At 39.9% G+C, this 13,719-nt stretch overlaps 1 protein-coding gene across 1 annotated transcript; it reads left to right on the top strand.

Annotated features, from left to right (window-relative positions):
• Positions 1 to 786: 786 nt before the first annotated feature.
• On the top strand, positions 787 to 1,731 carry LOC142850768 (olfactory receptor OR51C1-like). Its single transcript, XM_075974678.1, has one exon. The coding sequence runs from the start codon at positions 787 to 789 to the stop codon at positions 1,729 to 1,731; it is 945 nt and encodes a 314-aa protein (XP_075830793.1).
• The last annotated feature ends 11,988 nt before the right edge of the window (positions 1,732 to 13,719 follow it).

The following is a 13,719-nucleotide window of genomic DNA, read 5'->3' as shown; positions in this document are numbered from 1 at the left end:
ATCCAGTAATTTCAATTATTTTTGCAATTTATTTTAGTAAGGTTCCTTAGGATGACCCTAAAAGTAGAACGTGTGTGTGTGTGTGTGTGTGTGTGTGTGTGTGTGTGTGTGTGTGTGTTCTGGACACATTTAGTCATCCTTCTGTGCCCTTTCGTGTCCTATGCTTGCTGTCTGTCACCTAGTGACTTTATTTTCCACCAAGGACCCTGCCCAAAACTGACTACTTCCCTTGAGCCATATCCAACCATAGCCTTAATGTTTTTCCTTAAACCCCATTCTCAGTTCATGCATGCCCACCTTCCTGTCTAATTTTTCTACTCAGAGGAAGAAGAAAATATGATATTTTCAATAAAGATTCATCTTCCTCTACAAAACAAGACAGAAACATTTCATTATATCTCCCAAGCAGTACGTTTCCACAAATGCAGAGAATCTATTGTGGAGAATTAGTCATTCAAAACATTTAGATCAGAAGTAGTTGAATATGGTAAGATGTTATACTAAGTGGGTACACGTGACCTGTGTTGTTTCCATCTGGAAGATAGATCATACAGTCCAAATGCAGCTAGTAGAAAATGACCTGTGGACTGAGACAACTTTTCCAAAAATAGAAAAATGTGGCTGTAATAGTTGAAATCATACAAATTTTTATCAATTTAAAGGTGTCATCCCTGTTTTCATATATTGTATAGATGCTCACGTTTGGTCAAATAAATGTTGGAAAAATTATTTATGAATAGAATACACAAAGACCTGCTTCAGACCTGTCTGTACTTTCAACCTAGCATGTCAACTCTCCAGAACACTTCATCTTCTTCCATCATTTTCCTGCTCACTGGTGTGCCTGAGTTGGAAGCCTACCACACCTGGATCTCCATCCCCTTCTGCTTTCTCTACACAACTGCCCTCTCAGGGAACAGCCTGATTCTCTTCACCATTATCACTCAACCCAGCCTCCACGAGCCCATGTATTATTTCCTCTCCATGCTGTCCACCGCTGACCTCGGACTGTCTGTATCCACTCTGGCCACCATGCTGGGGATATTCTGGTTCAATGCCAGGGAGATCAGCTTCAATGCCTGCTTGTCACAGATGTTCTTCATTAAGTTCTTCACTGTCATGGAGTCCTCAGTGCTGCTGGCCATGGCTTTTGATCGCTATGTGGCCATCTCCAACCCCCTTAAGTATGCCACTGTCTTAACTGATTTCAGAATAGCTCAAATTGGGGTGGCAATTGTCATCAGAGGAACAGTGATGCTGACACCAATGGTTGCACTTCTTAAGAGACTAACCTTCTGCAGCAGCCATGTGCTCCACCACTCCTACTGCTTCCACCCCGATGTCATGAAGCTCTCATGCACAGACACCAGGGTCAACAGTGTAGTAGGACTGACTGCCATGATTTCTACTGTTGGTGTGGACTCTGTTCTCATCCTCCTTTCCTATGTCCTGATCATTAGAACTGTTCTCAGCATTGCTTCTCCAGAAGAGAGGAAGAAAGCCTTCAGCACATGTATCTCCCATATTGGGGTCGTAGCTCTATTCTATATTCCACTGATCAGTTTGTCGTTTGTCCACAGATTTGCAAAACGAGCCCCACCCTATGTTCATACCATGATTGCTAACACCTACCTGCTGATCCCTCCTGTCATGAACCCCATCATCTATAGTGTGAGGACGAAGCAGATACGTAAAGCTTTGATAAAAGTTCTCCATTCTAAAGGAATATAGAATCACAAAAAACTAGAGCTAGATGGCTTGTTTCAGGCCACATTGTCAGTCAATGCTAGAATACGTCTAGAACGTCAGCTACTTTGACCCCTTATTTCACAGATGATGAGATACTGATTTATAAATAGGAAGCAAGAACAATAGATAGCCTATATCTCAAGTTTTTCCTTGCCCCTTTATCAACAGCACTTTTATTCTTATTTTATTGTATCAGTTAAAATTTCATATTAATTTCATATTAAATCATCCCTTTGTAGAAAAGTAGGTAGTATTTTCGAGCTATCTGCCATCCACTGTTCAAAGAAACTTCTCTGGTGAAGATTGAGACTGCCTATGTGTATAGAAATGTGCATTTAGAAGGTAGTTTGACACGATGTCCATTTAGCAAGCTAGTAGTCGTAAGTTGATCCTAGGGTCTATGATCTCTCCAACTAGGAGGTCTTGGCCAGATTTACATCAGACATAAATAAATCTTGTGGATCCAACTTTAAACTATATCATTAAGCAGTTAGTCACCCCCAAAGTATTTTACCACAGTTTCACCCATGAATATACCTTCCCAATTCTATCATAATTGGAACTTGTGGTGTTCGTAGCTGGGTAAGATTATCAATGACTTTTGCTTTCTAGTATCCTTGATAGTACGTTCTGGCACTATGAGAGCCAGACAGCAGGGGGAGCTTCCAGGTCAACACCAGCTTTATTTCTCCAGGTCCTGCCACTAAAGCATGTGGTGTCTTTGGAAATAGCATCCCACCATTGTCCTGGTGGGCAACCAGGAGCAATGAAAGCAGTCTGCAGTGTCTGAGTGTTCCGGGAGGCCCCGTGCTGACAACTAGACAAGATATACTACACCTAGCACTGGAACTTAACAGCCTACTACTTCCTTTCTCTTAATTTAGTCTTGACTTAAATGTGTTGAAATATCCCAGAACTTTGTTCTCAGGCATCTTCCTCCTATTGTGCTTCTTTTTCTCGTCATTTCATATCCTCTTATGACATTAAATGTATCAATGTTTGCAGCACAATCATTTAATTTGTCTCACAATCATCTTAAGTAGTCCTAACAGTCCCATCAATAAAAATGCAGGCCTGTCTACAGGCTTCCATAACCAGAAACTCTGTTTTCCAGATCTCTAAGATGAAACCCTTTCCATGAACTCTCCTGCCTTGCTGTTACTCCTGTTCCACACTTAATTGTTTGTCAACAAATCCAGAATCCAACCACAGCTATCCTGAGGATTCCAGCTATCAACTTGAACCTGAATTCATCTGGGAATGGCTTTCTGGATAATCTTCTTCATGAATTTTACAGTTAAGAGTACTTATTCTAGGACTCGTGGCAGATCTTATGAGTCCCTGTTTAGCACACTCTCATGGGCTCTTGTCTGACCCATGGGGGTCAATGACTGTAGTGGTATGGAAAGACCTCTACTTGTGCTGAGTCTCCACCACTATTCCAGCTTCATCCCCAAATGCCCTTTGATCCACCTAGTAATCCTGTATTAGCCTCCAGATAGCTTCTTATATCATCAGGCACACTCCAGCATCATAATTCATACACACCATTTTCTGCCTGTAGTGTTCTTCTCTCAGAGAGCAATTGCTGACTTACATCCTCTCTTCATGCAGGACCCTACCCAGTATGCCCTACTGCAGGACTCCAAACATTATAAGGATAATAATCATAACAGTAATACTTCTTTCCCTCATCAGTATTTACCTCCATCCTCACCTGCCTGGTTTTTCTTTTACTTTTTTCCCGTTGTTTTTTGTTTGTTTGGTTGGTTTGGTTTGATTTGGTTTGGGTTTGGTTTTTGGCTTGTGTAGTCTGTCCTAGAACTAGCCCTTGTATGTTGTCAAAGGCTGCTTGTTTTTTTCCAGCTGCTCTGCCCTGAAATAATCACACAAAAACCATATTATTTGCAATATGGTTTAGCCAATAGCTTAAGCGTGTTCCCGGCTAACTCATATCTTAAATTAACACATTTCCATTAATCTGTGTATCTCTACAAGGCTGTGGCTTATGGGGTAAAGTTTCAGCATCTGTCTCTAGCTAGGCTACATGGCTTCTTTCTGATTTTAACTTTCTTTCTCCCAGCATTCAGTTTAGCTTTTTCTGCCTAGATCTGTTCTACCCTATCAGGCCAAGCCAGTTTTTTTTTAATTAACTAATGGCATTCCCAGCATACAGGGAGAATAACACATCACCTCCTCTTTTCTGTTTAAATAAAAAGGACGGCTTTATCTTTAACATAAATTACATATAACAAAACAGGTATCAAGCTAGAATTACAGTTGCAACATTTATATCTATTTTATCTTGATATAGGTGGGTCTTCTATCCATCTGTTCTTTCATTGGTTAATTAATAAAGAAAACTGCTTGGCCTGATAGGTCAGAACATAGGTATGCAGGGAAGACAGAACAGAATGCTGAGATGAAGGGAAGTGAGGCTTTATTATAACTAAGGAAAACTATAACTACAACTATAAATTCTTCAACTCCATCAAAAACTCTAGAAGGATATAATATTACCTAAGTAAACCTGAAGTGCATTTTAAATTCCATATTCTGAAGGCCTCTGAAAGATTTGAAGAATATCTATCTAACTGAAATATGTCTCTATACATCTAGAAAACCTAAGTAACATGACTACAAGATTGACTATTATAATAGAGAATGATTATCTATTAACCTATACTTCTTATATGTACATTACATTTTTAAATGAGCTGGACAGGCCGGGCAGTGGTGGCTCACACCTTTAATCCCAGCACTCAGGAGGCAGAGGCAGGCAGATCTCTGTGAGTTCGAGACCAGCCTGTTCTACAAGAGCTAGTTCCAGGACAGGCTCCAAAACCACAGCGAAACCCTGTCTCGAAAAACAAAAACCAAAAAGAAAATGAGCTGGACAAACACAATACCTTAATCAAGATCAGAAATACATATACAGAATATAAAAAAATTGACCTTAAATTTGTATCAATAAATGAAGATCCATACCAATGCAAATCTCTATATCATATCCCCTTTAATATAAACAAACATTTATAGACAAAATTTGGGAATATAGTTCTCACCAAACTTCTTTCTGCTTTTTGTTAGGCAAAGTATTTTCTTTTTGGGGGGTGGTGTTCAAGATAACCTCTCAGGGGGTCTTGGACTATCAAATCACAATAGTCTGGAAGGATTCCACAGGTTCTTATCCTCTGTGAAAACAAAGAAGAACCTCTTTTTCAAAGCAACATATCCTTAGGCTCAAATTCTGAAGTCAAGATACCTTTAAAGAATATATGCTGGTTATTTAGCTCCTTTATAGTCAAAAAATTCAAAGAAAACACAATAGTATACATAAGCCAGACTCTCTGTGTATATCTCACCTTTACATTGCCTTTTTTATGTTATTACTTCTTAATATTTATTTTATTATCTTCACTCCTTTAATCTATGATTGTCTGTACTCTATCTTTTTAAAGACTTTGTTTATTTAATGAACTTTCTTTTATAACTGTCTATACTTTTTTCTTTTTTCTCCCAAGCCTATGTACATTTATTCAATACTGTGACTCATTTAGAGGTCTTTTCCATCTGGATTTGTCTTTATTGCATATCTGTAATTATTTTCTGACCAGAAGGCTTCTTAAAATGCTAAGTGCTTCTTAAGAATCTAAACTGTGATGTTTCTTGTGTATATACAGCCCTCCCTGCTTGCTCCAGATAGTCCAAAATGGTGGAAGTCTATTCACTGACTCTGCAAGCCATGCACACTGCCCCAGTTTCAAATATGCAGCAGCTGTATGTTGAGCCATCAAGCAGTTTGTAACATGTTGCTTACAAAGCCTATTTAATTGCTCTGTAGCCAAATGTCCCCAAAAAGGAGTCAGAGCCATCTGTGCTGGCAAATCAGGAAGCCACAGTTTTTGTTTTTTAAAGAAGCCATGCAGTTTTTACTGCACCTCTCCTAAAGTAGCCATGGAGCGCTTGTTCCCCTCAAACCCATCTAGAAAAAAATTGTAGCTACCAAGAAACTGTGCTAAACTCTGTTCTTTTGTGTCTACAATTCCTTTCGAAGCTCTCTCAGGTTTTAAGTGTATTTTAGTTGGCCACGTTGGTGCACCAATTTGTTATTAGAGGCCACTTATTTGTTTCTGGCTGCTCAGTCCTGAAATAATCACACAGGAAATCATATTATTTGCAATACTGTTTGGCCAATAGCTTAAGCATATTCCTGGCTAAGTCATATCTTAAATTAACCCATCTCCATTATCTGTGTATCACCACAAGGCTGTGGCTTACTGGGTAAAGTTCTAGCATCTGTCTCCGGTGGGGCTACATGGCTTCTTTCTGACTTTGCCTTTCTTTCTCCTAGCATTCAGTTTAGTTTTCCCTGCCTACCTCTGCTCTACCCTATCAGGTCAAGCCAGCTTCCTTATTAACCAATGGTATTAACAGCATATGGAGGGGAATTCCACATCATTGTAGACCAAGCTGGCCTCGAACTCACAGAGATCTGCCTGTATCTGCCTGTGCCTCCGAAGTGCTAGGATTAAAGACATGCACCACCACCCCTAGTACCTGCCTTTTTTTAATTCCTGGCACTTTCAACACCCAACCTATTATATACTAGGGAGGGGAGGTGTTTTGTTTTGTTTTGCTTGTTTCCCCATCATAAGATAAGGCTTTTGAGGATAAAGAATTTGTTTCTCTCTGAGTGTCCTGTCTCCCTTTACCTCTTAAGAACCCTTTATCTACTGTACAGTACTCCAAGCCCATAAGAAAGTTACATTTCCTCTATTCTGATTTTCCTCTGTCACTTCAAGCCTTTGCACAAGCTGCTATCTCCACCTACAGTAATATTCACTACCATCACCCTCCCTCTTAGAAGAGAGGTCACTTATTTGGAGGATCCCAGACCCCTTGCATTCCACCCAGATGCACCATCACCACCTTCTGCTTATTTCTCATGGTGAGCCTCTTTAGATTCTATTGTAATTGTTCTTCCCACATCAGGAACCCTTCTCAAGACCAGGAACCGCATTTTATCTACTGCTGTTCTGTTTTTACACTTCTATTAATAGTGTCTGGCTCCTTGTATCTTTAGATTTTCTTTCTTGTTGGTTGTTTTGGTTTGGTTTGGTTTTAAAATAGTTTCACAAAATTCCCATGGTGACACTACACTACCCCAAACTCTTAAGCAACTGTAATTATAGGTGTGTGCCACCATGCCTAGTTCCATACTGCCTTTTAACCTCAGTTGAACTGATGAACAAATACATAAGATCTTAAAAGAAGTATAAGAATTTGGGTAGCATACAAGATCATAACAGTCTTCTCATAGTTCCTAGGATATTTATTCATGAAACTTCTCTTTTGAAGGATGCTATGCAAGAAGTCTCCTTTGATCATTTGGCTTAGCATCACCTTGCCCTAATTTCCATCAGCCTTATTTCTTTCTCTCTCCAACATAAAACTTCCTTTGTATATTCCTTAATAAACATGAGTTAAAAGCAAAAAATAAAATTAAGGAGACGTTTACATGGATTATTAATATTTTGAATAAACAACCAATTTCTGTTTGCTCCCATCTTATTCTGTTCTCTGAACCTCATGGATCGTCCTCCTCATAGGTCCTAACCTATAATGAAGCCAAGATAAAAGTTCAAAATAACTGCAGAAAAATCCAGAAAGGTGTTTTGGTTTAAATGTTAGATTTTGCTTACTTCACTGCATAAGGTGTGATGCTTGGAGAGCAATGACAGACAGGGTAGGAGTGACTTGAGCTGGGAGTGAAAGATGGCAATATTCAGTCTTAAAATTGAAAAAGAAACAGAAATGGCGCACGCCTTTAATCCCAGCACTCAGGAGGCAGAGACAGGTGGATCTCTCAGTTCAAGATCAACCTGGTTTACAGAGCAATTTCCAGGACAGCCAGGGCTACACAGAGAAACCCCATATATATATATATATATATATATATATATATATATATATATATATATATATATATATATATAGAGAGAGAGAGAGAGAGAGAGAGAGAGAGAGAGAGAGAGAGAGATTGAAGAACACACCGATTGGTTAGCCAATGCCAAATAATCAGCCCTGAAAATATACATAACAAGTAACAGAGTAGAGACTGAACTGTTTGGATTTATGCATTTAGGAATATAATATACATATAATATAAATATGTAACAAATAATAAAAAGGGGACTATGCATTTGAAAGAGAGCCAGAAGGGATACATGGGATAGTTTGGAGAGAGAAATAAGAGAGAAATTATGTAATTATATTTTAATCTCAAAAAATTAAATATTTTCTGATGGAGGAAGGTCATTGGCTAATAAAGGAACTGCCTTGGCCCATTTTATTGGTTAGAACATAGGTAGGTGGAGTAAACAGAACAGAATGCTGGGAGGAAGAGAAAGTGAGCAGATGCCTCAGAGAGACGCCATGCTCCCTGCTCCCAGGAAGATGCATGCGATGAAGCTCCGACCCAGGATGGACGTAGGCTAGAATCTTCCCGGTAAGACCGGTGCTACACAGATGATAAGAAATGGGCTAGTCCAGGTGCGAGAGTTAGCCTAGAAGAGGCTAGATAGAAGTGGGCCAAGCAGTGTTTAAATGAATACAGTTTGTGTGTTGTTATTTCGGGGCATAAGCTAGCCGTGCAGGCAGCCCGGGTGCTGGGGACGCAGCCCCGCCACCCCATTACTACAGAAATTTTCCTTTATTATTTTATTAATTGTGGCCAGATGGGACTTTGTCTTCCTGATTATTTGGCAATTTCATTTAGATAACCTTCATATATGTATACATTTTAGGAAGTTTCTGCCATGTTAGGTTTTGATAAATGCCCCATAATTCTAGCTATCTCTCCCTGTATTCCCTCCCATGACTACCTCCCTGTTTGAGCCTCTATTCCAGTCCTTCTCCCAACTCCATCCAAGTCTGTTTATTCTATTTAACTAACTTTTTATGGGGATAAATAAGAAGGAATCTCAATTTTAAGAGTCAGATGCTAGGATTTTTATGACACTTCTGATGATACTCCTCTCAACTTACATCTTACACACTAACCTGTAGACCACCCTAGAAACTGTAAGTTTCTCTCATTATAAATGGGCAACCTGACACTGAGCATGGGAAATTCAGAGAGCAAATGTTATGATCTGGCCAAGCTGGTTCTCCATTGTGAGTCAGAGACTTTTCCTAAAACAGTGATATGGGTATTATATTTAGAAGAAAAATTGAACAAGATGGGTTGGGGAATTAACTATGGGCAATGAGGAAAAAGTATACAATCTTAAGTTTAAGTTCATATGCATATCTAATCTTATCTTCCTGAAATGCATCCTTCAAACAACTTCTAGAAGTGAAATTTAATACACATATGTAATTAAGATGTCCTTGATATGAACCATAAAAATGAAACCTTGAGTTCACAGCTTACATTAACTCACATCTATTTACCCTCTTAATTTCTTTTCTTTTTATATTGCTCCATAAACACCATTCTACTTAGGGAATTCTGTGTCCTTCTATGCTTTACCTCTAGAGGATGGAGAGGTGGCTCAACAGGTTGATGTTGATTGGATGTCCTCCAAAGGACTAGTGTGTAATTCCCAGCACCCACATGGCAGCTTACAACCATCTGTAACACTAGTTCCAGAGAGACCTGATATTCTTTTATGGGGTCTGCATACACAAGGCAGACAAATGCCCATACACATTAAATTGAATTTTTAAAAAATCTCTTTCTTGGACACACCTTGATTAATGAATGTCCCGATTCAAGTCCTCATAAAAAAATCACTGATATTTACTATTATTCTATATTATGTCAAGAACGTGTAGATATTATTTTAGCATTTTAGGGTAGTGACATGATCATATTTATCTCTTTTCCTTAAAGCTCAATATAGAGTCTACATAAAACCAGTATTGAGAGAACATGCTTTTACACAATAAGAGACTGACCACATTCCTGGATATAGGTGTATAATAAGTCTTGAGACTTAAAGACAATAATTATGTTTCTGTTTTTAGAGTGACAATAACAAGATAAGACTGATATAAGGCAAACCTAGAAGGAATAGGAGACAGGGCAAGATAAACATCAATCAGAGACATACCATATGGATATGAAAGAGGGCACATGGCACCAGAGAAGAAATACCAGAGGGCTTAGAGATGCCGCTTTTTTTTTCCATTCAATTATTTACACTTCCTTCCCTCCTCCAAATTCCCTCCCGCTCACCCACACCTCCTCCTGCCTCTCCGGCCTGCTTGAGAGAGGGCCGGGAATACTGCTCTGTGGGAAATCGAAGGCCCTCCTCCCTACATCCAGGCCTAGGGAGCTGTGAATCTATATAGACTAGGGTCCCAAAAAGCCAGAACATCCTGTAAACACAAGTCCCAGTGCCTTTATCAATGGCTTCTCAGTCAGCCCTATTGTCAGCCACAATCACAGAGACCAGTTTGATCACATGCTCATTCAGATCCGGTCCAGCTGGATGTTGTGAGCTTCCATTAGAACAGGCACACTGCTTCGGTTGATGGACCAACCCCTTGCGGTCCTGACTTCCTTGCTCATCTTCTCCCTCCTTCTGCCTTTCAACTGGACCTTGGAAGCTCAGTCCGTTGCTCTGATGAGGGTCTATCTCTATCTCTATCTGTCACTGGACAAAGATTCTATGGTGATAATCATATTCAAGATAATCATCAGTGTGATAGTGGAACAAAGACAGTTCAGGCACCCTCTCCTCTGCTGCCCAAGGACCTAGCTAGGGACATCCCATGAACACCTGGGATCCCCTCTAGAGCCAAGTCTCTTGCCAACCCTAAAATGGCTCCCTTATTGTAGGTATCTTCTTCCCTGCTCCTATATCTGCCCTTCCCCCATCTCCACCCTCCCACTCCCCCAAGCTCTTGCCAGTCCTTCCCTTCTCCCTTCCCTTTTCCCCCTCCCCTTCCCCCAAACTCACTCCCACCCCTTCCCCCACCCCCATGCTCACAGCTTTTGCCCTGCAATCTTGTTTGCTTCCAATTTCCAGGAAAATCTATATATGATTTTCCTTGAGTTCACCTTGTTATTTGGCTTCGCTGGGCTTGTGAACTATGGGCTTAAAAAATGGGGCACTGAACTGAACAGAGAATTCTCAACAGAAGTCCAAATGGCCAAGAGACACTTAAGGTCATGTTCAACTTCCTTAGTGATCAGGGAAATGCAAATCAAAACAACTTTGAGATACCATCTTACACCTGTCAGAATGGCTAAAATCAAAAACACCAATGATAGCCTTTGCTGGAGAGGATGTGGAGTAAGGGAAACACTCACCTATTGCTAGTGGGAATGCAAACTTGTGCAACCACTTTGGAAATCAGTGTGGCAGTTTCTCAGGAAATTGGAAATCAAGCTACCTCAGGATCCAGCAATACCACTCTTGGGAATATACCCAAGAGATGCCCTATCATACTACAAAAGCATTTGTTCAACTACGTTCATAGCAGCATTATTTGTAATAGCCAGAACCTGGAAACAACTTTGATGCCCCTCAATGGAAGAATGGATAAGGAAAGTATGGAATATATACATATTAGAGTACTACTCAGTGGTAAAAAAAATGACATCTTGAATTTTGCATGCAAATGGATGGAAATAGAAAACACTATCCTGAGTGAGATAACCCAGAACCAAAAAGATGAATATTGTATGTACTCACTCGTTTGTGGACTCTAGCCATAAACCAAGATCATTAAACCCAGAGATGCAGCTTCTTGATGAATGTGGTGCTTTAGCTAAATTTAAAAGGCCTGAAGTATGAAGTCACTGAAAAGAAACAGTGAGAGAAAGGCCAGAATGAACACTAATGGATAAATAAAAACAAATTCATGTAGAGGAGACAAATAGAGAGGACTAGTCTGTAGGGTTATGTCTGACTTTGTGTAAGAACCCTCAGCTCCGAGGGAAGAACATAAATTGACTGTTCGGTGCAACAAGTCCTTCTATGGGCAGTTCTCTGACTCTCCCTTCATGTTGCCCTCCCCCCCCCTTCTCTCCACTGGAGTACACTGCCTGTCTATACTTAGGTGCTGGGCATACTTATTCCTTGGGAAATTTATTTACCATCTCTGATCCTTTGTCTGAAACAATCTTCCCCAGAAATTTTCATGCGTGTATCCCTCATTTCTCTAAGTACCTCCTCCATCCAGCAGCTTCACCTGACGTTTCAAGGCCTCCTCCTAATATTAACATGTTCTTTATCCTCTTCATTTTTTTCTCCCTATAATCATCTAGCATTCTATTTAGTTTATATGTTAATTTAATTTAATTTCAGCCAATCTAATCAAAAAATGTACTTCATAACTCTGGAAATTTTCTCAATTTTGCTTATGAAATTACAGGCTCTTGGCAAACACTGGTTTAATGTGAATAAATAAATAATACATGAGATTCTCCGTCTAACGTTATCAGTATATGATATAGACCAATGAGCCATCTTTGCCCACAGCACAGGTATAAAAAGAAGTGACTTCATTATATCAGGGGCTATGATTAAACTGCAAGAGAAGCAGACGAGAGTTTTCCTACTTTGAGTTATAAAACTACATTTTAATGTGCCTGCTTGGGATTTAAGGCCAACGTGAACTCCAACAGTTAAGGATCGTGACTATTCCTACACTTTGCCTGCTGTGTCTAGCAAATCAGATAATGAGGAAACTCTAACCTTGTGACTGACTGTGGAAATTAGATCATCTCGGAGGAGTGGGAACACGTGTTTGTTGTCAAGAGACTCACATATGTCATTGCGGGAATGGTGACAGAGACCTTGGCCCTTTGAGATTGTTTCCCTAGACAGGACAAGTGGGAAGCCTGTGAGAGCAGCACACGAGATGAGTGGACTTGAGCTTTGTACTCCACTGTCTGCCAGACCCCTAGAGCATCAGCTGGTATTCCCACAGCCTGCTCCCTGACTACCGAGTAGCACTATAAAGAGACCTGCTCCTGAAAGAAAGAGCCAGATCCAGCTGCCTCCTTGAGTAGAACTGTCCCGTTCTCAGGTGAGTGCTGGCTTGCGGGGAGTGGCAGCCCGAGGATCCTGCCGCTTTGAGACACCTTGAAGACCCCTCGTACTTCATCACAAGACAAGCCCAGTGCCTTAGCTGATGTTCTTCTGGAAAGCAGGTGACATATAACAGAATTATGCTCAACCATAAGGAATGAAGCAATGCCACTTGTAGAAAAATGGATAGAACTGGAGATCATTCTGTCAAGCAAATTAAACTAGACTCAGAATGACAAATACTTTTGCTGTCATAGGCAGAATCCCCCCCCCCCTCTGTGTGTGTGTGTCTGTGTGTCTGTGTGTGTAGAGAATAGAAAGGAACTGTCAGAGGAGAGGAAGGAGATTTAAAATAAGGAGGGATAAGAAGGAGGGAAGAGGGTTATGCAGTCCATGTAGCACGAAGCAGAGGGGAGAAATATTTGAGAGTGTAAAGGGGACCAGGAAGAGGGTGGTGAGGAACTGAATAAGAACAATGTACAATCCCACATTTTCATGAAAATGCCATGGTAAACCTTTCATTTTGCATGCTAACTTTAAAAACTGTTGTTCAAACAGCCTAGAGAAACCTCAATAGTGATTAGAATAAATCTGCATATCATCCTAGAGAAAAGCTGTACTCAATACAGTTTTGTGTTCTAATCCAAAACAGTGCATCTTTCCATTTGTTAGATACTATGTTTAATTTATCTCAGGAATAGTTTGTAAATCGCAATATTTAAATTTTCTACTAGTTTTGGTTAAATTCATTATTGTTGATGCTGTTGTGAATAAAAGGTTTTTGGAAGATCAATTTCTGATACTTCAATATATTGTATGGAAATATTGAGCTTTGTAGACTGCTATTAATGCTATAACCTTGCTATTTTACTGTTTATATTAGTGCTTTGTAGACTTTTTAAGGTTATGTAGCCTAGAA

This window comes from Microtus pennsylvanicus, chromosome 5, assembly GCF_037038515.1.
Source record: "Microtus pennsylvanicus isolate mMicPen1 chromosome 5, mMicPen1.hap1, whole genome shotgun sequence".
Lineage (NCBI taxonomy): Eukaryota > Metazoa > Chordata > Mammalia > Rodentia > Cricetidae > Microtus > Microtus pennsylvanicus.
This window is presented reverse-complemented; position numbering and strand designations above follow the sequence as displayed.

What these genes read in the sequence shown, in the direction of transcription:
- LOC142850768 (XM_075974678.1), top strand. Translation starts at nt 787, where the DNA reads ATGTCAACTCTCCAGAACACTTCATCTTCTTCCATCATTTTCCTGCTC.